Source organism: Nyctibius grandis, chromosome 10 (assembly GCF_013368605.1).
Source record: "Nyctibius grandis isolate bNycGra1 chromosome 10, bNycGra1.pri, whole genome shotgun sequence".
In the NCBI taxonomy this organism is placed as follows: domain Eukaryota; kingdom Metazoa; phylum Chordata; class Aves; order Nyctibiiformes; family Nyctibiidae; genus Nyctibius; species Nyctibius grandis.
Genome location: NC_090667.1, coordinates 34578968 through 34603467, shown reverse-complemented (window position 1 = coordinate 34603467; position 24500 = coordinate 34578968). Strand labels below are relative to the sequence as shown.

Genomic DNA, 24500 nt, shown 5'->3' with positions numbered 1-24500 from the left:
GGCAATGGCAGCCAGCCCCTGCCCACTTCAGCAGGCACGGACGGCGCGTCACCTCCGTGACCGACCCACCGTCCCACCTGCCCCCCAATAATAGGTACAAGGCTCTGCAAGGGCACCAGGGTAGTAACAAGGAGGATGGTTCGGCTCTCTCGGAGCTGTCGCCGAGGTTAAGTTGACCTCAGCCCTGTGACAAAACAGTGTCCACAAAGGAAGAAACGCCGGTCATTGTCATGGGAGACTCGGTCCTAAAGGGAACAGGAGGCCCCGTGTGCAGACCGGACCCACCTTGCAGGCACGTCTGCTGCCTCCCTGGGGCCCACGTTAACGATGGGAGCAGGAAGCTGCCCGCCCTGGTACAGCCCCGACATCATGAGCCATTACTGATTTTGCAGGCTGGCAGCGAGGAAGTAGCTACAAGAAGTCAGAGGGCAATTCGGGGAGACTTCAGGGCCTTGGGGCAACTGGGTTTTTCTTCCAGACTTCCTAGTTGTCCTTAATGGAGGTGTCAACACTCCTGCGCTGGTGTTTCCCTAATCCCGCCCCACCTTCCTTGCTGGCACCAGGGAAGCAGGTCTGCACCCGGGTCCCTGCTGCATCCTTTCAGCTCACCCCCAGGATTACTCACAGCCTCTTTCTTTCCCCACTTGTTTCCTCCTGCCTCTTTCGTGCTGGCTGCACCCAACCCTTCCCCTGTCAGACCCTTCATTCCTACCCTTCCTCCTCCCATCTGTGCCTGGCTCCATCAGGTCAGGGGCTCGCTGCTTTACCGGGGTGTGCCCGGGGTGTGCCCGGGGCTGCCCTGCGCCCCGCTCCTCCTGGCTCCGAGCGCCTCAGCCCCGCGGGAGCGATGGCTGCGCAGCGCTGAGCCCCGAGCCCGGCGCTCTGCGGAGGCTGCCGCCTCCCCCGGCAGCGCTCCCTTTGTCTCCCTCCTCTCGGGGCCTTTTCATGGCTGCTGGAAGGGCAGAATGCTCCTCTGTGCTGCCTGCGAGGGCTAGGTAAATTATTTGTTCAATAGGCTTGGTTTATTTTTTGTAAGCTGGCAGAATAACTGCGAATCATCAGATCTCCTTGAATTCCCTCCACACAAGATGCCAACAAAAGGATCCATTGTGCAGAGCAGGAATGGGAGAGTAGCTGGGGCCGGACAGAGAAGCCACACAGAGGGCCCGGCTCCCCGAGCGGCTGGATACGCAGGACCAGTGCGTGCTGCTTTGGAAACCCTTTGCTGACAAAAGTGCGTGGGTTTTTTCATGGCACTGGGTGCCAACCACTCTTTCTTACTCATCCAGAAAACCCCTGGAAAAGAGCCTTAAATAGTATTGATCTTCTGCTAGAATGAACGTTCTTTCCTTTTTTTCTCCTTAATTGTTAACAAAAAATGACAAATCTGTTCAAGTGCAGCCCCTCCCTCAAAACAGCTTCTGGGCAAGATTGGAGAACTCATTAGGGTCAGACCCTTGGTTTGCAAAGGGGTTTTCTCTCGCGCCGACCCGCTCCCTGGTCCCCCATAGGTCACTCCCTGTCCCCTGTACGTCACTCCCTGGTCCCCCCCGGGGCTCTGCAGTGTCTGTGTCGCAAGGCTGTTTCTGTGGGCCCCACAACGCCGTCCCTGCCCACCCGGCCCAGGGCAGCGGGGGACGGGGCTGCCTGGGCACCCCCTCAGCTGCATCGCATCTTCACGTGGAAACCTCTACCTTCGGACAGTGGTTTGGGTGGATCCCACCCTGGTTCGCAGTTAGTTTTGCCCCCCCAGACCCCCTCATTTCCAAACCTCTGGGGAGGAAATGCAGTGCTAGAAAACAAGGTTTCCAGGGGAGGATTTAAGGGCAGCAGAAGCGGTGTAGGGGTGCTTGGAGGCTGGCCTAAGCAGAGGGGAGTTTACAGAGCCCAGCCTTGCGCATCGTATGTTTTCCAAACATGATTTTGCTAAAATACACGTATTTCAGTGGTTGACCAAGGAGCCAGGGCCAGGGTTAATGCAATGATGGATCAACAGAAGGGAGAACGAAGCGCTCCCTCCACAAGCCGGCCTGCAGCCGCACCCCGAGGTGATGCTCTGTAAGGATTACCCGCAGCAGGAGTTTCTCTCCTCAAAATGGCCTTTTACATGTGTGCTGGGCCTGCTCCTGGGGCTGGAAAAGCGAGAGCAAACGTTTGTTTATTGCTCTGAACGACGGGGTTTGCTGTGTTTGGGGACCGGGAGCTTTCCCGGTGTGGTTTTAAAGGACGGTGCCAGTCAGATGTTCCAGCTTCAGCTGAACAGCCTTTGGGCTCAGCTGTGCCGTGAACCTCCCTCGTGCCGCTCTGCTCCTGTTCATCTTTACTTTTATGTCGGTAAATCCACCGCGGCTGCGTTTGTGGCCTGTGGGTAAGGAGCAGGCGTGGCTTTAGGGAGGCGAGGGGAGCCGGTGGGGCGGCGGGGGGGCCGAGCCGGGCCGGGCCGAGCTGTGCCGAACCGGGGGCTGAGGGCAGGGCGGGGGCCGCGCCCAGCCGGCAGCTCCTTCCCTCCCTCCCTCAGCGGGACCCTCGGTGCCCCCCTTCCCACACCGCCCCCCCCCCAGCCCGCGGGGCCCGGACCCCGCCGGGGGTGGCGGCGGTGGGCGGGGGCAGCAGGGGCGCGAGCGCGCCCGCCCCGCCCCTCACGGCGGCCCCGCCCCGCCCCGCGCGCAACCTGAGCGCGGGAGCGGCGCCAGGGCCCCGCCCCGGCTGGCGGCGGGCAGCGGCGCGGCTCGGCTCGGCTCGGCACGGCTGCGCTCCACTCCTCAGGCCGGCCGCGCTGCGGGTCCGGGCGGTGCGCGGTGTCCCCGGCGCCGCCAATGAAGGCAGCCGCGGGCGGCGGCGGCGCCGCGGCCGGGTGAGGCGGCGGCGGGGCCGGCGGTGCGGTGCGCGGAGCGCGGCGGGCCGGGGCGGGCGTCCCGGCGGAGCCCGCGCCGTCCCGCACGATGTCATCGCAGGGCAGGTTCAAGAAGGACAAAGAGATCATCGCCGACTACGAGGCGCAAGTGAAAGGTGCGGAGCGGGGCCGCTGCATTGCGGGGCGCGGCGGGGCACGGCTCGGTGCGCGCCTTTGTGTGCGGGGCGGGGCGCGGCGGGGACGGGCTGCGCTGGCTGCGGGAGCGGCGCCCGCGTTCCCCGGGCAGCGGCCCGTACTGCCCCCTCCGCGGGGAGCGGCCCCGGCGGGGTCCCGGCCGCGGGAGCCCCGGCGCTGCTGGTCCCGGGGCGGGCGCCGGTGCCACCGCCGTGCGGGGACGGCGCCGTGGGAAACTTCTCTGTAATTGCTAATGATTAAAACCCCAACCGGCCCCGGCGCGGGGGGTGCGGGGCTGTGAGCGGCTCAGCCCCCCGGCCCGGGCCCGCACCGCTGTCGGTTGAGCGGCCGCGAGCTCGGGGGTGGGCCGGGCCCGGGGGCTGCGGAGTGGCGGCCGCGGGGGCAGCGGGTTTGCTGCGGTGAAGAGCGGCGGCGGGGCCGCTCCGGCGAGGGGGGACGGTGATCTTGCGGCTCTTATGTAAGGAACTTCGCCGTGCACCGGGCCCGGCGGTTTCGAGGGACGTAATCGTTATTATGCAAGTGCCGGTGCTGCAGGAGGAGGACCTTTGAAGCAGAGCGCTTTGTTTGTGAATATTAGAGAAGAATGTAATTAAAGGTTGCGTCTGTTGAGACCACTGAGCATCAAATATCAGGCTCCAGATTAATTTTTATTAGACTTATTATGGAAAAGTTGGTACCCTCTGAAACATCACGGATCTCTGCAGGCTGAGCGTGTGTGGTCAGACAGAAAAAAACCAGTCTGCGTAGCCCTCTCCTACAAACGCAGGATTCTTAGTATCAGTAGCAAACCGTATTAACTGATATTTTTGGATAACTTCGGTTTGTAAGTCTGCTCGTTATTGTAACAGTCCCTGGTTCTGTTAGCTGGTGGCAGTTCTCACTTTCAGCTGGAGGATACGTAACTGCTTAATGCCTTTTCATTGAGTTGTCCCCTTTGAGCCCCCCTGCTGTTGTACCAGACTGGCTCCCGTCCCTTCGGTTGGTTGTTTTATATAGTTGTGTTTCACCATTTTAAGCCTGTGGTTAAGACAGAGTTAATTGAAAATATAAAATAGCTTTTCTGCGAATTAACCCGTGAACGTGCAAACTGAACAGCTCTCCTGTTTCCTCGGGAGGTCACTTGGCGTGTTGGATCTTGCGCTCAGCCGAGCGACGTCTGGGCTGCACATGCAGCGCTTTGAAGAAGTAGCTGCTGGAAGGCTGCAGAGCAGCGCCAGATGGAAGGGTGCTGGGGAAGGGGCTGGCTCTTGATTCCGTGCCATTGTTTACTTTCTTGCATTTCAGTCTTTTGTAGCTGGCTTTGAAGAGTGATGTAACAGTCACAACACGCTCTGCTCAGCGCCAATTACCTTTCTGCTTGTGTGTAATTTGGGCAAATTGATGTTGTTGCACCCTGCAGTTAGGCAGATGAAATATTCTTCTCGCCTGTGGTATTGTTCTGTTTTATGGGAGGGGATTTGCATTTATTCATGGAGGGTGTCCCACGTTCCCATGTTGTTCTCGAAGATGCCCTGGGCCAGGTGGTTCCTGCTTCTCGGCTGCTCAGGGCTGCAGAGAGGTGGCTGAAGGCGAGACTGGGTCTGATCTGTTCCAAAAGCTTCGCTGCAGACATCTCCAGTATTTTTTTCTTGTTGTCTGTGACTGGGAGACTCGTTTGCTGTAATTGTTCTTGGCCCGACTTCCGCAGCCTCATGGTTTCCATATGTTAGACTGTTAATGCTGGGGTCATGTATAAGGGTGGTTTATTGCCCCACAGCGATCACGTTTTGGGCAGCTGTAACGCAGGCAGAGTTTGGTGATGAGGTGGTAATCATTTCCTTGATACTATTCTGTGCCTAATTGTACCTCCAGAAGTGTCCATTTTCTGGTTTAGGGTGCTCGGTCTGTATTTTCATCTGAATAAAGGTTAATGTGGATGTGGTCAGGGTTTAACTGTGCCTGAAGCTGGGGTGAGGCGGTCAGAGCCAGACCCCAACGCCTGCATGTGCTGCCTGCCCGCTGCCTTCGAGGTGGTGGCAGCTCCATCCCTGCCATGCGTCAGGTCCCTCACAGGACCAGCGTGGTCCCGAGGTGACCTCAGTGAGGTGAAGGGGCTCCGGTGCTTGATGTTAGGAGGGACCCGAGGAGGAGCGGCTGCCGAGGTCGCTCCGCGGAGGGAATGGGGCTTTTTCTTTGATTCGTTGTGTACCACATGTGCAAACACAACAGATCTGTGTGTCGTTGGTGGCAGCAAGACCTGACATGGGGGAGGGTTTGTCATCATCTAAACCTTCTCCTGAGGCTGTGACAGTGACCATAATCACCCACCTCCACTTCTGCTCCCCTTCTGCAAGGCCTGTTCTCTTGGCTTGACCTAGGGATTTCATGTAGGCCACCTCGTTATCCCAGATACTGTTTGTTTCCTTCAGGGATTTAGCCGTTACTCTATTCATATCTAAACCCCTGCTACCCTGGTGAAGATGGATACCCAAATCTCCAGAGAAAGACTAAAATGGGAAAGTAATAGGGAGAAAGAAAGAAAGAAAAGGAGGAGTGGTGGTGAGGGAGACTAACGGAAGCAAAATGTTGGCACAGAAGAGCTGCCATATGAAGATGATAAAATATGAAAATTTGAAGAAGTGATGCTTGTTATGGAGGGTGGGGCTGAAATCCGAACACAGCACGGTGGTGGTCCCCACGGCGTGGGCAAGACAATAGCAGGGAGAAAGGTGGAAAACCCTGCAGGGGAGCTCCAGGGAACACATGGGTGTGGGTGGAAGTGGAAGTAATTCACAGCAGAGGGGCATTTAAAATGCATTTAAAAAAGAGGTGTCAGAGAGGACTGGGAATGGTGAGGGTGCTGGCAGCGTGATCTGCCAGTGCAGCCTGGAAGGTGGGAGGTGTCAGCCAGCGCCGGGGTCCTTGCAAGGCAATAACCGTCTAGCAGTGCAGGCATAAAACATGCATAAAAACGTGCATAAAAAACCCCGTTGCCCAAGTATTGCTGGAGGAGCCTGAGGGGCAACTGGGAATAACATGGTGGAAAAAAGGGATGTTGCTTAGACTGACTTGTAGGGAAGTTTTGGAAAGCGCTGTTGCTCAGGCTGTTGGGAAGTAGAGCAGAGGCCTGGGGTGGTTGAGATCTTTGTATTTGTCTGTCTTAGATTTGCAGACAGGAATGGCTGCGTTAAAAATAAATGCCAATAAAGATATGGCTGCATGTTTACAACTGCCACATTAAAGCTACTTGCGGAATATAGAATACAGTAGATCCTTAGATGCACAATTTAAAGCGAGTGTTTTCAGATGTTTTAGACCATTTTAATTGGTCTGTCTGTCCAGAAAGATAAATAAATGTCTTTTCCTCATTACAGTTGAACGTATGATTTGTTGCTTTAATGCAGCAAAACTAAACCAGTTTTAATTATGTAGATGCGACCGTCTATGCTACGGCATCGTAAATCTTGCAGAAAATTGGGCATCCTGTTGGTTGGCTGTTTAATTTCATATTGCTTCCTGAAGCTTTTCTTTAACCCTGGCAAAATTCAGGTCGGTGTATGATCTATTTGATGATCGTTGGCAGCAAGACTGCTGTGAGTCAATAGCAGCATCCTCTGTCATATGGCTGGCGGGTGAGAAGCATCCCCGGCGACCCCGGAGACGGTAGGCTGTAAACGGTGCATCTGGCTGCGCAGTGGTAAAGGGATGATTTCTTGCACTTCTAGGACTCTTCGTTGCTGTGTAAATTGATAATAGAACTAGAGTTTTGATGGATTTAGCATATAAAAACATCAAAACGGCTTGCAAACCCGCGGCCAAAGAAAACCAATGTGTTTTTTCCCATTTTCATGGGAGAACTGCAGCGTAGGTTAATTTATCATTGCTTGTTAGCTTCATTTTACTTTTTCTATTGGAGTAGCTGCATCCCTCTTACGTCTGTTCTCATTTCTTACCTATTGCTCTCTTTCCACTTTGCTCAGAAAATTTTGGGAAAATGCCCATACCAAATTATTTTCTGGGGTTATGGCTTGCTCGGGAGGGAAGCCTGGTTCCCATTGGAGGAGGCATCGAAGCTTCACAGCCCCTTTAATAAAATGGTTCTGTGCAAAAGAGAAGGAAGTTCCATCCCTTGGGGTGGGCTGGTAGGAAACTGCTAAATATTAATAACAGAAACAGATACAACATTTCCATTGGCTCAGCTGTGGTGCTTACCAAAACATGGGGAGTTTTTGGCGTAGCTCCGTCGGCGTCGGTGGAGTTGTCTGCGACAGCAGATCCTGACGAATCTGATCTACTTTCTACTGTGAGGCTTCAGAATAACTGCTCAGCGTTGCTCCTTGTGTGGTTGATTCCCATATAGATTTGTTTGTTGTTATGTTCCACTTATTCTCTGTGTTTCCTCAGTGGAGTCTGGTAGCGTGGTCCTGGCAGATGGTTTTACATGAGACCTCCGTGTGCGGGGACTGGGAGGGCCACGTGCAGAGAACAGCAGAGAAGTATATATGTGATTCCTAATAAAGATTAACTGGCAGTCTCTAATGGAAACAAATTGAATCTATCGGACATGTTTCCTGCAAAGCTGAAGTCCCAAGCGCCTTGGTGGAGGCTGGGATGGTTCCTCTGAGCGAGCAGGCTCCTGCACGCGACCGACCATCAGCGACTGTGCAGCTGCTGGTGGGATGGACCTTCCTACAACGCCTCGGATTCAGGCCCCCTCTGCGGTCAGAGGGGAGAAGGAGCAGCCAGCTCGCGGTAGCTGGTCAGAAATGTGTGTACGAGCGTGCCTGGGCGCCTTGCTCTGGGTCAGGCGCGGCCGGTGCGTGGCCCAGTGCTCTGGCTGCCAGCTCTGCGTGCGCGCCAGCATGGCTCCAGGCGCTGCCTCGCTGGGGCCGGGCGGTGGAAGTGGAGCGTGCCGATGCACCATGGCTGCTATTTCTTGTCAAGGCATCGCGAAACCCAAGAACTCTCTAGGTGCGTGGCCCCGTTTAGACGGGGAGCTGGATGGGGGCCTGGAGGCCTGGGTGCTGTGTGTGCTGGCTTTCTAGCAGAATGGGGGATGATATTTAGAAAGAAGACAGGTGACATCACTAAAGTGTGTTTTTCCTCGTCAGACCCTCTTTGGCCCCAGCTGGAGCTGTCTAAGCAAGCACGGCAGAGTGGAGGTGCCTATGGGTAAGCAGGAAAGCATTGTTTTCCTTCTAAAGATGGAGACGCCGGCAAAGAGAGCGGCCAAGGGACAAGCCATGAGCCTTTTGTGGGACTTGCTTCTGCCGCGTCCAGGTCCCCCGCTCCTGCTGCCCGGCTGGGCTTTGTCTCCCAGCACCTTGCGGTGTACGGGATTGTGGCTGTGGGAGGCTGTGCTTCTCCTGCCGCGTCGTGAGGGAGGGGGAAGCTGAAGCTCTGGGTTGAAGCTCATTAGTGTGGCCTGACCCCCCCAAAGGGGGAGAAGTCACATTTAGCAGCTGTGCTTCTTAAACCCTCCCGCTCACGTGGGAGCATCTGTCTGAAGTGGAAGCCAGTGACCGGCTGCTCCTCAGCCGATGTCCCTGGGCAGGCCCTGTGCTCCCCACGGGGAGGCTGCGGGCCTGGTGGTCAGACTTCGCTTCAGATTTCTTTCATTAAGGTGACTTTCTTCTAGTGCATTAAAAAAATGAAATCCAGCTGTGTTTGGAAGTGTGGGGTGGTGAAGAGGCCTCCCTTGGGCTGTTCTCCGCTTCAGAGGCCTCCTTTGTGTCCCTGGGCTCGGGGCCTGGCGTGGGGACCAGGAGGAGCAAGTGTGGGGTGCTCACGGCCGAAGCTCCCTGCCCCGAGCGGGTCCCTGCCCCTCTGCCTCGGCTCGTGTGCGATGAGCGGGGCCTCCGGTGGGGATGGTCTGGGTCCCCAACCCTCCGTCACCTGTGTGCCACCTCACAGCAGCTGCGGGCAGAAGTGCTGGATGATGAGTCCAGCCTGGAGGTTGTGGCTTGTCCTCGGGAAGGGGCCTGGGGGTGTGCAGGAGCTGAGGTCAGGCCTCTGCTGAGAGCCCAGGGCTGTGTTTCAATAGAAAAGGGGCATTTCCATCCTTGCAAGCCTAGATATTTTATTTTCTGATAGCTGGCAGGTACCTGGGTGCAAGGGATGTTGTTTATCAATCCACCCTTCTTCCTGATAAGGGCAAAAACCTCTTACACCACTTACTCAGGGCCTGTAGCTAGTCCTGGTTCCAGGTGAAGAGTTTTAAGGGCCATAAGAGTGCAGCACCAAATGCGCTTCAGGTGTTTAACAGATATTTATAAGCCTCTGCAAGGTGTAATATTTTAAGTTCTGTGTGCACAGTTTCAGCACCTGTCAGGAGCAGGATTTACTCTCCCCTTCTGCTGGCCATTGAAGGTGACGGGGGGAAACTCTTCCCCTCGAGCTCTTAAATTTTGTCTTGTCTGAATTTGGCTTTGTTTCAGTAGCTGTTTGTTAGGCTACCACCCACGGCAGCAGCAGCCATCGCCTCCTGAAATGCCTTCACTGACTCCAGAGGCATTCATGCCCCTGCCAGGCGGCTGGTGACGGAGCGGTTCAAGCGGGTAACGCCTGGCATCAGGCGAGGGGCGCAGCAGCGTGTCCACGCGTGCCCCTTGGGCCACTCTCCAGCAAAACTGGCATGAAGTCATCTCCCCTTTCTTACAACCTGGGTGGCTATTTAATCCCGAATGGTGATTTAATCCCAGGAGGCTTTTGCTGAGCTGCCAGCAAACCTTCCTCTTTAGAAAGATGAATATTTCTTGCTAATAACTATTGTGTTGCGTGTGCCCCACCTCTGTGTGTTTTATTGGTATGTATCATAGCAGCAAGGGAGGACACAGAAATGAGTAAACAGCCTGATCCCACGCAGGGACTGGTAATAATGGTTTGTACCTGTCACTGATGACCTCCTTAGGGCTTCCAGTCCTCACCCAGTGCTCCTGCTTTGCGCCTGCGGTTGTTGGATGCACTTCGAGCTGTTCACATCTCCAAGAGCCTCATGTATAAACTTTTCTCTGAAAAACTGACCCGAGATGACTTATTTTTATGTCCCTTTTCTCACCTCTGGAAGACAGCTGCAGTGGTTTGGGAAGAGGCGGTTGGTGAACAGTGTATTGCAACACACAATTTTGGGAGAGAGGGCAAAGAGGAGTATAAAAATAAAATTACTGAGGGAGTTTATGTAGTTGTAGTGTGATTCCCTGGGCTGGGACCGAGTCAGTGTGATAGGGCTGATGTGTTTCTCACTGCCATGGTGCTGTGGGATTGTTTAATGACCGTGAGCGGTCAGCAGCTTGGTTTTAGAGTTCATGTGAAAAACGGCACCATCAACAGCACGGCAGCCCTCACGTGCCAGGCTGGGGAATATACAGCCTTGTTATTTATCCCAGTGTTGTCATTACTCATCAATGAGGCGGCAGCTGTTAGGATCCTGTCCATGGCAGGGAGGGAGAGGTTTTAAATCATCTCCTTTGTTTTAAGTCATCCCCTTTGTGTTAAATCATCCTCTTTATTTTAAATCTTCCCCTTTGTTTTAAAAACGAAGATATGTAAAAAGATGTGGTGTTACAATTCCCGTAGGGCAGTTGGTGCTCCGGTCCTGGCTGCCACTGGAAGGTGGGTCCCCAGATTTAGCTCTGTGGGCGCAGCCTCGTGAGAGGGGAGCAACAGCAGTGCCTCTTGGCTGGTACTCATGTGTGTGGACGTGGCTGTGCAGTGCTGTGTCTGTGTGCACTGGTGTGAGTTCCGTGGTGGGGGAACCCCTGGCCTGGGGGGGACTGGGGACACCAGGAAGCTGGAAACGGGGAGAAAAGTACGGCTGTGAGATTCTCTTGCTTGTGCATCTTGTGCTGTTGAGCTGCCTTAAAACAACCCCTGGATGACAAAACTGTTAGCTTCACTTGGTGTCCTTTCCTGACGGCTGAAGCCAAGCTGACATTCAGGGGAGGTTCTACGTGGAGACGTTTGGTGCTGCAGGCTGTTAGTCTGGGAGCTGGAGAGTTTGGGAAAACTACGCGGCCTCTCTGTGCCCAACAGCTTCAGAAAAGAATTTGCATTAGTGTCTATCACTCTTCTTTCCCTGGAGCTGGAGAGTAGCTCTGGGGTGGGGGGAAGGTTTTACTTTCCTGTTTCACCAAGGCCTTTGGGAGAAGCAGTCATATATGTGGCAAGGGATTGCAGTTGCTCTAATGCATCTTGCTTCTCAGAGTAGCTCTGTAAAATATTGCTCCGTCTTGTAGCAGTGGCAGGCGTGCAGGAAGGCTCAGTACTCTTCTGTTAGAACGATTACAGCGTTAATTGTCTGCAGTTTCTTGCCTGTGTCTGTATCAGACAGATGAGAGGAGAGGAGGTTGCTCCTTAGGCAAGCAGCCCTGATTTTTTTAGCTCTGTCCCTCCTGGCCCCTGAGCCTCAGCGGCCTGTCTGTCGGACAGAGAGAGAAGAGGGGACGCAGCTCTTGGGGCGGCTGCTAATCCTGCTGCTCTTGGGAGCGCTCGGGGCTACAGCTCTCCAGGGTAGGGATTTTATCCACACGGCTCTTGCTTTGGTTGTTATCCAGATAGCAAAGCGAACTGCAGTGATGAGGTGAGAGTGGTGGCTTGCTATCTTGCTTGTATTGTAAGAGTAAATATTTAAAAAGAAAAGAGGACACAAAATCATGTAAATGACCAGAGATCAGGAGACAGAGGTCTGGCTTCAATGATTCCCATTAAGGGAGAAGGGAGCCCGGCTTTCTACTGCCTTTCTACGTCTGTTGGACCAGCTTCACCTCTGAGGTCCAGCTTCATGGAACGGTATCACAGCAGAAGTCCCTATCACGGACTTCATGGAACAGTGGCTTCTGCTTAACCATGAAAGAGCCCCAAAGGCTGGTTTTCGTTTAGATGTTGTAGCACTGATTAGCTTCGTGTGGTCAAAGAGTTATTTGTGGCCTTGGGGCTAGTCTGTGGTACGGTTAGAGCCTGAGGTGATGTTCTGCTACTTGGAACGGCTCATTTAGAGAAGATGACCTGAAGAACAGATTTCTCATCTCAAGATCACCCGTTAGATCATTTTGGGTTGCTGGCCTTGTGTGTGCGCAGTGTTTTTCTCCGTCAAATGCACTGACTAATCAATAATTGTTTAATGGGAATAAAAACCCTTGCTATGGAATGAAAATGCTTCCCCCTGCCCGAGGTGACTGGAATTCTGCTTTACTGGATGGTGAAAGCTGACATACCCGGATGAACTAAATGCTTTTCAGGAAAGCTTCTGTGTAAGGTCACAGCCTGCCAGCAGCTGAGGTCTGAGGGAACTCACAGCAAGGAGTTGCTTTTTATATTGCTGGTGATGTTTAAAGCTTCTGGCTCAGACAAGGTCCTGCTGCAATAGGTAGGACTTGCCGTCTGACGTTAGTGATGGAATGGCTTTAAATGAACTGGTTTTTGGGAAGAAAGTCTGCATTTGAATCTCACTCCCTGTCCTTTTTTTTTTACTTTGTGGAAATTTAACTCTGACGCTGTAATTTAATCATTGAGATTACAGAAGAACTCATAAAAGAGTAAGAACTAGGGATCAAACTGTTGGTGTGGCAGTCTAAAGCTTGTGTTGGCAAAGGCTCTAGAGAGAATTCAAGATTTTCTCTGTGTGAAAGAAGTATATTTGGGAAGAGCCTAAAGGATGTTTTATTCAAGACAGCTTGTTAATGTGTGAAATTTTAAAGATACAGACTTTTTTTTCTGATCTGGAGAGAAAAAAAATCTCACTGTCATTTTACATTATTGGCAGTGTAGCAGGATTAAAGCTACAAGAGAGCTACAAGATTGGAGTTGCATTGCTGGGCAGGGATGACCAGGAGGCGCAGCCTCGTGCAGACGAGTCTTGTTTGGGGGTGTAGCCCTGGAGCGGGAATGCCGTGTGGAACAGCGGGCTGCAGCTCAGGACAAGGTGGAAACGGTGCCCTTGACCTTCTTGCAAACTGCTTTGCCTCCTTGATGGGAAGCGATACACTAAAGCTGTGTGAGAGCATCGAAAGACGCTGTGTTTAGCTGGTCAGTTAGTGAAGGAAGAAACACTGCCTGCAAGATTATCCTGCCAAGAGCACAAGGGTATATTTAGCTTTTTAAACTCCCCATTTTCTGTTCCTTTACCCTCAAAAGCTGATTACTTACTCCAGGTTTATGCTGGTGTTGCAGCATGTGACCTGTGGTCGTTGTGGAGCTGTGTCTCTGGACCGTGTAAGCCGGATAGGGATGCCTGTTCAACAGCACCTCTGGAAGGATGCTGTGGTCCACTCATCAGCAGTGACCTCCCCTGGAAGGAGACACACCGTTAGTTGATGAAGACATGTTGGGCCTTCTAAGAGAATGTTATTGTAGGCAGCTGTTTTTGCCTCTCTGTTATTTGGGAGGACGTGCTAACTCCTCTGGAGGGACAGTGTGCCCCAAATGACTGTTAAGGGCTAGGAAAGTCCTGCTCTGGCCAAAAGATAGACGGTTTTGTTTGAAAATATGACTCTGTTGCGCTGTGGGTTTGAAACAAGCCTTCTTGAATGGGTGGGATGCTTCCCGTTGACTTTGGCGTGTGGTGCTTCATGCCCTTGAGATCATGTGCCAAACCTCCGCCTGTGTGAGGGATCCCGCAACGTTCGTTACAAGGTTAGGAAAGAGTCACGCTGAACCCTTCACCTTCTCATGCTGCAGCGACTGAAGCCTGTCTGTATCCACCCCTCCAAAGTGGGCAGTGGTGGGAAGTCTGGTGAAGGTCTCCTCCTTTGGTATGTCTCTTCCTGCAGGTAAAAGACCTTGTTGGATGTCACGTTGAGCACTTCAGCAGTAATGCGGTGTACGAGAGGGTGCTAATTGCTTACTGGGAAGTTATTTGTACAGTGCTGGTCAATGGGGTTACATTCTACCAAGTATAGGCTGGAATATCGTGATGTGTGTTTTATTTTGCACACATGATTGCTTCTTTTTGGAGATGGGCATATTTTCAAAAGGCCTGAGTACTTTTACAGTCAATATTATGTACGGTTAGCATGCTGAGATCAGCACAAATGAATATCGTGCTTCAGGGTGGAATGGGATTGCTAGAGAGAGCAGAAAACAATTTCTGTCCCCATGTAGAGCATTACACAATTGGCTGGATACATTATAGTTTCCCCTGCAGCATCAAAGCGATGCTCTGGGAGAGGCTACTGGATTAAATAACACTGGCATTTCTGTAAATACCCATGTAATAGTTCTGAAATGTTTAAGAGTATTAATGATTTTATTTTCCTAGTGCCTCCGAGGGGCAGGCAGGAGCGTTCTGCCTGTTGGGCTGATGGCAAGCTGCAGAGGCACGGAGGCTCGGGCAAGAGGGCGGTGGTTAGGAGCAGGAACAGAAGTCAGGTCCCTGAGCTCTGCGTCTTGCACGAGGGCCAGGAGCTGCCTGTGCACCGGCCGTTTGCTTCGGTCGGACGGGTCCTCTGTGCTGCCACAGCGGTTGGGTAGCGTGTGTGCTGTGGCTCTCCTTTAACCATCTTTTTGGAACTTGGTTGTTCCGTGAGGTCTAGAAAACCCTCTGATCGGCTGATCTGGGGCGATAAGTCGCGCTGAGGTCCCGGGCTGCCTCTTGCCTGTTTGCCTGACTCAACTGCTGCTTCCTGTTTTCAAGTGAGGTTGTTGGCTCCTCAGGGCAGGGCGAAGCGTTCCTCTGTCTGTGGGGCAGAAGTGGATGGATCTTCACCACCACAGTGCAAGTAATGCTTAACTTCACATGTTAGAGATGTACTGCAGCTCCAGGAGAGAGCAAGCTGCAGTCGGAGCTTACGTCCATCATGGGTAGGAAAATGTGAGTTATTTTGGTGTTGTACAGCAATACTGATAGCTGGGGACAGCTGGCCTTACTCTGTGATAGAAACCAGTTCGTTTCACACCTTAGGGGAACTGGTTTTATGGCTAAGGCTGGGTATGTACGTCAGCCAGAGAGAGAGATGAAGAAGATGGACTTATTATACAGGCTATTCTGCAGCAAACGGCTTGCAAGTGCACCGTGAAGGTGTGAAGCTCTGTGTACATCCAGTGCTGCACCCAGTGGAAACTGTAACACTGACATCTCAGCCAGAGCTCTTTGAAATGCCTGTGACAGTCACATACAGAAACTCTGCAAGATTAACCTCCCATTCTTCATTTTACTTTCCACTAAATACACTAAATGTTTTGTAGGGACTTTCGAATTGCCCTTTTTTTTTTTTAACCACTAAAGTGAATGGGACTGCTGCTGTTGTAATAAATGAATCTGGAAATCAGGATCTCCACTGTAATAGTATTTTTTGGGTAGTTCAGGACAAAGTTGAGGAGGTCTGGCAAAAACTGAACAAAAATAAATAGCAGCGTTGAACCAGTTTTAACTTGGAGTGTATCAAGTGACTTGGGAAGCAGGCACTCAGCAGCAGGTTCTTCTAAAGCATTTTTTGTTTCTTTTAACATCCTTGCTTGATGGCTCTGAGTGATTCATACTTTAAAAGCAGTTTTTCCTGTGCAGTGCTTCTATGCTCTTGACCTACTCTTGCTAAAATCCCTGAAGAAACAATAAGCAAACATTCTGTAAGTGAAAATGCTGTATTATAAACCCCTGAAAGTAAAACCATGACAAAAAGAGACTCATGTAGTCCTCGTCCTTGTGGGATGGCAGTTTGAGATACACTGTTGGAATAACAATAATCTGTTTCATGTAAGAGGTCAGCTCAAAACTAAGGGTGAGTGGGAAGAAAAGGAGAAAGAAATGCATGTTGTTTGCCTCTCCTCCTAATCATACGGCATGTTCTCGTACATCTCGTGGATTGTGCTGTTGCTGTAGTTCCCTACTGCTTTACAAACGCTTTCTGAGTGCGGTGAGATGGCTTTGGTGTCAGATGGGAGTGGAACGTGTAGCAGATGGCGTACCTCTCCTGAGGCACCGGGCGGAAGGAGATGATTTTGCAGGTCACAAAACCAGAGAATAACCTCTTCAGAATTAAACTTTCAGTGGGGATTTAAAAAAAGAATATTCAAGAACCTTCCTTAGAAACAACTTTGCACAGATAGATAGATACGAACGTTTGTTTGCCATTTTCCGTTTCCAGACCCAAACGTGCTCCCAGTCACCTCAGAAGATGTAGTACTGGGGCTCTGACAGCTCGTGGCAAATGTCCTTTTTTACTCTAGAACCGCTGTACCATGTCCAGCTAGCTGTGCCTCTTACTGCAGCCAAACATCATACCCCTGGGTGCCACAGAGTGTGGAAATGCGGGGAGCAGTGGACGTGCCTGGGGTACGTCCTTGATGTTGGAGGGCACAACAGGGACCCAAGACTGTGCTCGTGACTCCTGTGCCAGGCTTGAGAGCGGACTGGTGCTGTGGCTTTGCGTGGTGAGGCTTCTCAGCACCAAAGCTTCTTCACCTGGAGAATGGGTTGTTGATGCTGTCTCTCTTGAGGAGTGGGTGACACCCGAGAGGTTTCATGAGGAGGGGTAGTGTTTTGAGGGTCTCGGGCAGATGAGGCACACGAGCAGAACTGGTTCTTTGGTTTGAACGTGGTGAAACGGGACCCTTGTTTATCAGCCACAGCATGCTCTCGTGGAGGTAATCCAGCTGCTCTGACAGTTAGTTTGCACAAAGCTGCGGTGATAAGCTCCACGAGAGAGCAGCGGTTGGTCACGGGAATAGTCACAGGTCTTCTCCTTGGGAGTTCGGCGGCTGTGCATGAGAGCCAGGCGTGAACCCCAGCTACCCCGTTGGTCCCCAGTGTGTGTAGTCTTGTCAGCGTGCCAAGAATTTATGTGGAGGCTGGTCACGTTGTCACTGGTGAGTGTTTGCTGCAGTGTCCTTGTCCATGGTGTACCTCTCAATGACAGTAAAAAAGACATTTATGGCCATCAAACTAACTAGTGAGCCTGCAGAAATTCATGGTGGCAATATGCTTTTGAAAAGAAGAAAAAAAATCTTCCATGACCTCTTCCTTAGCTTTTTTTTGGGGTCTTCACCAGACTGCAGATGTCCAGAGCTTGCTGGAAAGAAATCCTTGTCCCCAATAGCATCCTTGTGTGAAGACTCTCAGGTTTCCCAGTAACTTAGCTGTTCCTTGTGAGCCTGCCATCCAGATGGCTTGCCAAGACAGAAGGACAGCTGATCTTTGCAGGTTCTGAATTGCCAAGGTGTTTGCTGTGGCTCCAGTTGCAGCTTGAACAGGCACCAGACATCTGAGAGGTGGAAGAGGCTCTGCTTTCTTCTGGAATCACCCTGACAGTGCTGCTGGGTTTTCCCCTTCTCCTCAGTGGCATCATTAGGGATGAAATCCTTGGTAGCACTTCCATTGCTCTCCTCTGCTTTTGTCCCTCTCGTAAAACCCGTTCGGAGCTGCACACTGTGGGAGCTCTGTGCTCTTTAATTGTTGTTTGTCATTGTGGGAATTGCTTGTTCTAAAACCAATTACAACCTGACAAAACTGATCTGCCTTATTTACAAATACATCCATCTGGTTGTGGACTGCCTGGTATCACTGCCAGAATAATATGAGGCCTTTAGTGCTGCTGCTGAGTTATTGAAGGGTTCCCGTGCTGGAGCCACGCGATGGCTTACTGCATGCGTGTTTGCACGTGCTCTTCATAGGACAGAGGGACTCAATGTTTCCTGATAGGTTTCATGTAGAAAATAGGCAAGAGAAAGCAGGCAGGTGTCTGGGGTGCGAGTCTCCTGTTTCTGTGTGCGCTCCTGGCACTCAGTTTTGAAAAGGCTCAAAAAAGGAGAAAAATGCATGACTGGAGTCAGGACATTGGAACTTAAAAACCATCACAGCTGGTGGCCAAAACTGTTTCAGACTGTTTTCATTTTTCTATGAATGGTCAGTTGTAGCTTAAAAAAAGATCTGAGACATTATGAATCGGTACTGATTTCACCCTCAGGCCAGCAGTTCAGAGCTGAATATAGTGAATTTTAGAAGCATTCACTAAAAGCCTTTATTCCTTGTTTACTATGTGTGTTATCCATGAAGGGGAGAAAGCAGAGACATACGTATGTAAACAAATTTAGTATGAGGGAAACAGGGCAGAGTTGCCCCTTAATTTAAGTAATTAAAATTAGCATGACTAGGTTTTGACATATAACTGGAGGTGGGTGAATTAGTCATTGTGAATAATAGATATGACAAATTCAGGCCTGTTTTTGTTTGTGATTGATCTAGGAATGAACTTTGACTTTTATATTTATAAATAATCACTCAGTTTTCACTGTCTGGCTGAATAACTGAAAATTCATAAATTGGTATGAACTGGAAGTACAGAATACTGCAATCTGCATGTGAAAGCCTGTATTTACACCAATCTAAGTGTGGTGTGTTTTTTTTCCCCCTCTATTTCCCGTTGCCATAGTAACTGAACATTTTCTATAATGGTGAACTAGTCTTGCAACGTGAGTGTGCGATAGGACACTTTTATTTTGCCTCCAGGGGCTGAGATGTGGACCAGATTGTCGCGGTGCTTCGTACGTGCCGATCCCTTGACGTGAGCTGTGAAAATTGTGTGTGCGGAGTCAAAGGGAGTATTTGGCAGCACTGCAGTGAGTTGAACCCAAATCCTCCTCATCAAGGGCTGGTGCCCGGGTCTGTCAGTGCAAGAAAATAATCTCCAGCTGTTCAGCCAATTAAAGGTCTGTTTGAGAAGATACATTCCTGCCTCCGTTTTGTGGCAGGAGTGCACTGTAACGTGGTCCAGGCTGGGCAGTGGCATGTGTGGGGTGGGTGGCTGGCAGTCGCAGCCCTGTGACTCCTCTCCTGGCATGGGGGTCCTGGCCCACTCCGTGCTCCCCGGCTTGCTTTTAAGTGGGGCAGAGTCACTCCGTGGGTCCTTAGTGGCTGTGTATCCAAAATGGTGGAGAACTGCCCCAAGCCCCGAGCCCCGAGGTACTGGCCAGCAGTAGTCTGTGGCGCGAGGTGACCGGGTCGGCAGTTTTGGTGGCAGATGTTCCCCAAACAGGTCGAAGCTGCTCGTGCCCACGGCAGCTGCTGGAGCAGGACGGGAACGGCCACCATGCCTGCTCTTGTGCTGCATTGCCTGATGCTAGTGGTAACGATGGTCATCTTTGAGCCCTGTTTTAGCTCAGATCTTTAGTATCATATCAACGGGGGCTGCTGGTGTTGGGCTTTTTGAAATCGGTAACTGCTGTTGTGCCGACACGAGTGTTTGTGTTATAACCCGTTGTTTCCCCATCACTCTCGAGCAGTGCCTGTTTCCTGTTGCTGCCTGGGCTGTTAACAGATTTTTTAAAAAAAATAAATTTTCTGAAATTCATTAGAGACAAATAACAGCCCTTTGATTGCCTCCCCTCCCCTTTTTTTCTCCTGTTTAACAGGCTGCAGTTTATTGCTGAAAAAAAGCAGATATGATGCTCCACGGGGAAAAATATTTTTTTGACAAAATGAGTAATGTAAATACACATAGTTTAGAGTTCGGAGTGATGGTTTGCGGGTAACCTGTCGGCAGGGGTATGTTCTGCAGTCCCCCAGCCCCTCTTTCGGTCCTTTATAAATATCAGTCAAATAAGGACATGCCACTGAGTGCAGCGGGCAGATGAACCAGGAGGAGGAAATGCAGGGAGAAAGCAGAATAGCAATATGAAAAGAGAACTTGCATCATCTGTTGCAACACGAGCTTTCAGTATGCATCAGGGCTGAGCTCTTCTGGCCTCTGCAGCTGTAAAATAAGGTATTTTCTGTTCCTCCTCTCTGACAAGAGAGAAGTCAGTGTGCCGAAAGTGGCTGTAAGGTGGTTGTGAAGATTTCGGCTGACGTCCTGTTTCTCGGGAGCTGATGAGCGCGCGTTGGGTCCCCGCAGCCCTGCCAGCGAGCGTGTCTGCTTGCGTGTCTCCTCTGATAGCAGGGCAGAAACGTGGAGGTGCTCAAAAGGAGACTGAGGCTGTACATTGTTATTAGCATGGGAAATTGCTATTTTGTTCGCTAGTTTTAAATCCAAATAGAAAATCATGCTTCCATGATGATGATCTTCTCCTTAAAACATAATTATAGCTTTGTATGATACAGCTGTTCTTTATCCAGCATTTAATAAAATATCCTAGCTGGAGGCAACTTATTGGACATACTTTATGTGTAAAGGGATCTTGTGACATTTTTTGGTGGGAAAGGGGGAGATAAAATCCATGTATTTTAAAAAAGTTCTTTTGCTTTTAATTATTAATGAAATCTGTGGCTAAATTTACTTCAGTAGTTGCACATTGCTTAGGACAACTTCCCTACCTTGTTTTATTCAGTTTCAGTGTTGGTTTGAGTCAAAGGCTCCTAAGTTAAAGGGAGATTTTTCACTGAATTCAAGAGTTTGGAGTTAATCCGTAATAAGATATAGTCACATAAGATATAGACAGACATTATTTCAGGGAAATATTAATATGTAACCTTCCACCGTTTCACTGAAGTGATAGTATTTTTATTCATAATTTACATTTAAAAACTTTCAAAGAAAGTATAACTCTCAATTTTGATCTTAAAATTACTTTACCAGCGTTAGAAAAATGAGATTATTTGTAAGGGTCTCAGATGTTTTCTTTCATGCACTCTGCCTCCCCTGGTCGATCTGTCCCTAGCCTTCTGCCTTCCTCAGCTTCAGCATATTTACTTAATTAGTTCCCTAAAGGCCATTATGTGTGATTTTTCCCAAAAAGGGAACGAGCACAAGGCCATCAGAATGATAAAGGCCTTGAGAGCTCTGGCAGCTGCTTCGTATGCTCGGATGAGTGCGATACCCCCTGGCCCTCCTTCTAAGAGGCAGCATACAACTCTTGGGGGAAGTTTCATGTTTATTTCCCTAAATATTATTAGCTGTGCCCTTTTTGTACTGATAACTGTTATTTTCGCATATTTATAAGGGGAGTTTTGTGGACTGCCAGGGCCTGGGCTGGCTGAGCTGGGTGTGCAGGCCGGGAGGCCTGCCGGCATGGCGGCCAGCGCCCGTGCGCTGTGGGGCAGGGCCGGCGCCTGCGTGCTGTTGGCTTATTAAAATGTGTATTATTTCCCCAACAAAATGTTTCTTTTCTGTATCTTTAGATCTTCCTGGCAGCACAGACATCTTTGACAGATGCTCATCTAATCTGCTGATAAAAACCTGCAGTGATGGGAGATCTGACATCCTCCCTGGTTAGTCTGTTAACTGTTTCTGATTAGACTGATTTTCCCAGTATTTAAATTAAATTTTATTTTGTGAAAAGAAGCCAGCTTGTTCATGTGTCTCCCTCCGTGCTTGTGAAGACCAACTGATCCTCGCACAACAACTCCTCGTGCAGGGGAAGACTGTTACTGTGTCTTTCTTCAGTCCTGTCTTTCAAGAGGGAAGTTTTGCTCAGCCTGGGAAAGGCAGCCGTGACACTGGAGCTGCGTTTCCACCATACTTTTGTTCTGCCAGTTAGGTACACGATGGATCCAAGCTAAACCTGTTTTATCTCTGCTGTAAATCAGGTTGACATCTGTACTGCCGTGTGCTAAACCGAGTAGACATCCTTTGTAAAACCGAGTAGTTACATGGGCTAAAGTGTTATTCCTTTGCTTAGCAAAGAATTTAGAAGGTGGCATAAATCTCCTTTTATAGCCGTTACTGCTCTGTGAATGAGAGAGGGAAATGTGAATTGCTTTTTCTGGACCTGATGAGTAGGTTTCCGTGTGATGGATGATGGGTGACGCTTTCACAACCCATCACTCGTGGAGGTGCACAAATGGAAAAGCAGCGGTGCCTTGGCTCATCAGCATATGTGTTTATCATGTTGTTTAAAGCAGCCTCATTAGCTGCATCTGCTGTTGTGCTCTGCATGCTGTGATGACTTGGTAATAAGTGATGTGTGGCCTGGCCTCAGCAACTGGAAATTACGTTATAAAGAAAAACCATCAGCTCTTGGACTAAGCCTGAGCTTGAGTAGAAGGGGCAGCACAGGGAAGCACCAAGACTCTAAGGAGAAAATTGCTTCAGAGAAATCAAAAAACTTTTCTTAGAGTCCAGTTGTATCCTAGGCGAAGAAAGCAATCATTGTGTCAGTCCTCCACCTGGAATGATTGACTGATGCTTTCAAGGAAGTTGCTGTGTGTTCTGAAGTGGGAGTGGTTGATAGACCAGACGATTGTGCTGCTGTTCAGAGGGACCTCAACAGGCACCCTTGTGACAAAGCAGGCCAACAGTTAGTGTGCTGGAGGTCCCTCTAAAGAATGCTGTGTGAAGCTCTTCAGTTTAATAATGTTTAATGGAAATTGCAGATGTTAAATGCTTGCGTGGGGCAGGGTGCGGGCTGGCTGTGCGGCACGGTGGTGGGACTGCGTGCTGTGGAGCCCGGCCTGCGCTGTCCCGGTTGCTGGCAGTGCCTGAGCTGGCTCATGTGGTCCCTGCTCCTGACTGCTTGCCCTGGCCCTGCAGGGACCTGGTGCTCGGAGGCACTGAGCTCTGCGTGGCCATCAGCGGAGCAGGACAGTGAGGGTTAATGACAAATATCGATATGAGTGCGACCTTCCGTTTTCTGACTCTCGTTGGCAATACCTTCTTTTTCTTGGTAGTATCTTTGTCTTCCTCTTCTTGGTAATATCTTCTTCCTCTTTTTGTAGTATCACGTATCTTTACATGATGAACATCATGAACAAGAACTGTCAGTGCTGGTAAAACTTAGCGTTTTGTCCTATTTTGCATTTATTAGCATGCACTAATTATTCATAGGAATAATTACCCTTTACCAGTTCGCATGAATTTAGATCACTTTTGGAAAGCAATCAGGAGGAGCAGGGAATGATAATACATCCAAGTGAATAAGGATATGGCACAAAAGAAATCTGGCGCATTTTTAAGTAAGAGACCATGTCAAGTCACTGTCAGCTTTTTCCTTCAAATTGCAATCATTTGAACTCAGCTTGATGGCTGGTGCTAGAGGCCATCTGTTAAATGATGAAAGACCATCCATGCCCTTCATCTCCCTTCTGTATCTCTTCAACAAGGAAAAACGTCATCTTAGGGGGCGACAGTATGAAAAAGGGCAAAAAGACGTGCTAGGTCATTCTGCCATTAAAAGTTGCTTGCCTGTCCCTGAACAGGTAGGTGTAAATTCTCAAGTGCTGGTATTATCAGGGAGCATCTGAAGCTTAGGAATACACCAGATTCTTGCCTGCCCTCAGCCACAGGGCTGGGCCCTGAAGCCTCCTCTTCGCACAGACCAGTGTGTTCCTTCTGTAAGGGTGTGAGCAAGGTACTGAGTGGGTAACGCCTAGAGAAGGGCAAGAAACGGCGTGAGTGTGCTTAGGTCGGAGGAGAGGACGAGCAGTGGAGTGGATGGAGGCTTCAGTGGTCATGTGCGTATTGGAAGAGAAGAACAATGACCTTATATTGGTTTAGTGCTTGCTCTGCTTCAGCGGTTAAAACCTTGTTTTCTCAATTCAGTGAGATAAATCTCTTCCGTTTTCCCAGTGAGCTCGAAACTGCTCCTCTGCGTGCTTGCTGGCAGTGTTTGATCAGCTGGTGCTGCTCTGCAGGAGCAGCCTGATGGCTTCGTGTGATACTGGTCAATATTGACTGCTCGTAGCCAGCACAATCATCTTTCATTGTGAGCGTCTGAGGAAAGGAATGGTTCTTGCACAGAAAACAAATACCAGGGAGCTGTATCATCTGTAGTTCCTGGATTGTTTTGCTGATATTGGCAGAACTTCAGTAACTGGGAAGAAATCTCCATTGGGGAGCGTTTGGGTGTTGGGTACAGCCTTCACGGCAGGGGAGGGTGGGTGTCAGCTTGATTAGTCCCAGATAACGTGGTGTGTCGGTGGATACGGAGCTGGGGTGCTGCTCAGGCTGGTTTCGTGTATTCTGCTGCAAATCATTAATGCTCTGTAGTGCTGTGTCGGGACTTGTTCCGCCACAGGGGCTTGTGTTAAAGGAAAACACAGTTATTGTGTGATTATAGACTTCTGTGTATTCCTAGCACTGATGGCAGGATGTAATCATAAAATTAGTAATTCATGTGAGGAGCAGTCACAGCATGTTACCACCTTTATTTGTTTAAAATTTTATATTTAAACTAAGCTGTATACAGCATAAGGATATGAGGAAAATACAGCTTTCTACCAGAAGTGCTTAAATATTTAATTTGATTTATAAATTATTTGATAAGCATACACGTGCAATAGCAAAGAATGAATTGAAACAAAAAGAGTGTGAATGTTTTCCTTTACTTTGGGATCCAAACCCATGAGATCTGCTGTCTGGGACCTCAGGAATCCCCTGACCGTGCCGCATTTCCTCTTTTCCAGCAGTAGCTGCAATTCCAGGGGGGTTTCAGTCCATAAAGTGCTATCGGACGTTGATGGCGAGCTGTTCACACTGGCAGGTTTTACCTGGCACTGCCAGTCAGGAGCGACAACGCTCTTTAAAATTCATCTAGCATCAGGCAAGGAAGGGCTTGCCATCATTGCTTGGTGGCCTTGGGGTTGGACCACACTTCTCCTGCAGCAGTT

At 50.2% G+C, this 24500-nt stretch overlaps 1 protein-coding gene across 1 annotated transcript in view; it reads left to right on the top strand.

The window, feature by feature from the left end:
- The first annotated feature begins 2880 nt into the window (after positions 1 to 2880).
- SRGAP3 (SLIT-ROBO Rho GTPase activating protein 3) overlaps positions 2881 to 24500 on the top strand; it is a 91375-nt gene continuing 69755 nt past the window's right edge. The window contains exon 1 of the mRNA XM_068408482.1: positions 2881 to 3009. Coding sequence (XP_068264583.1) covers positions 2943 to 3009 — 67 coding nt within the window. The 5' untranslated portion in view covers positions 2881 to 2942. The remainder of the gene's footprint in view (positions 3010 to 24500) is intronic.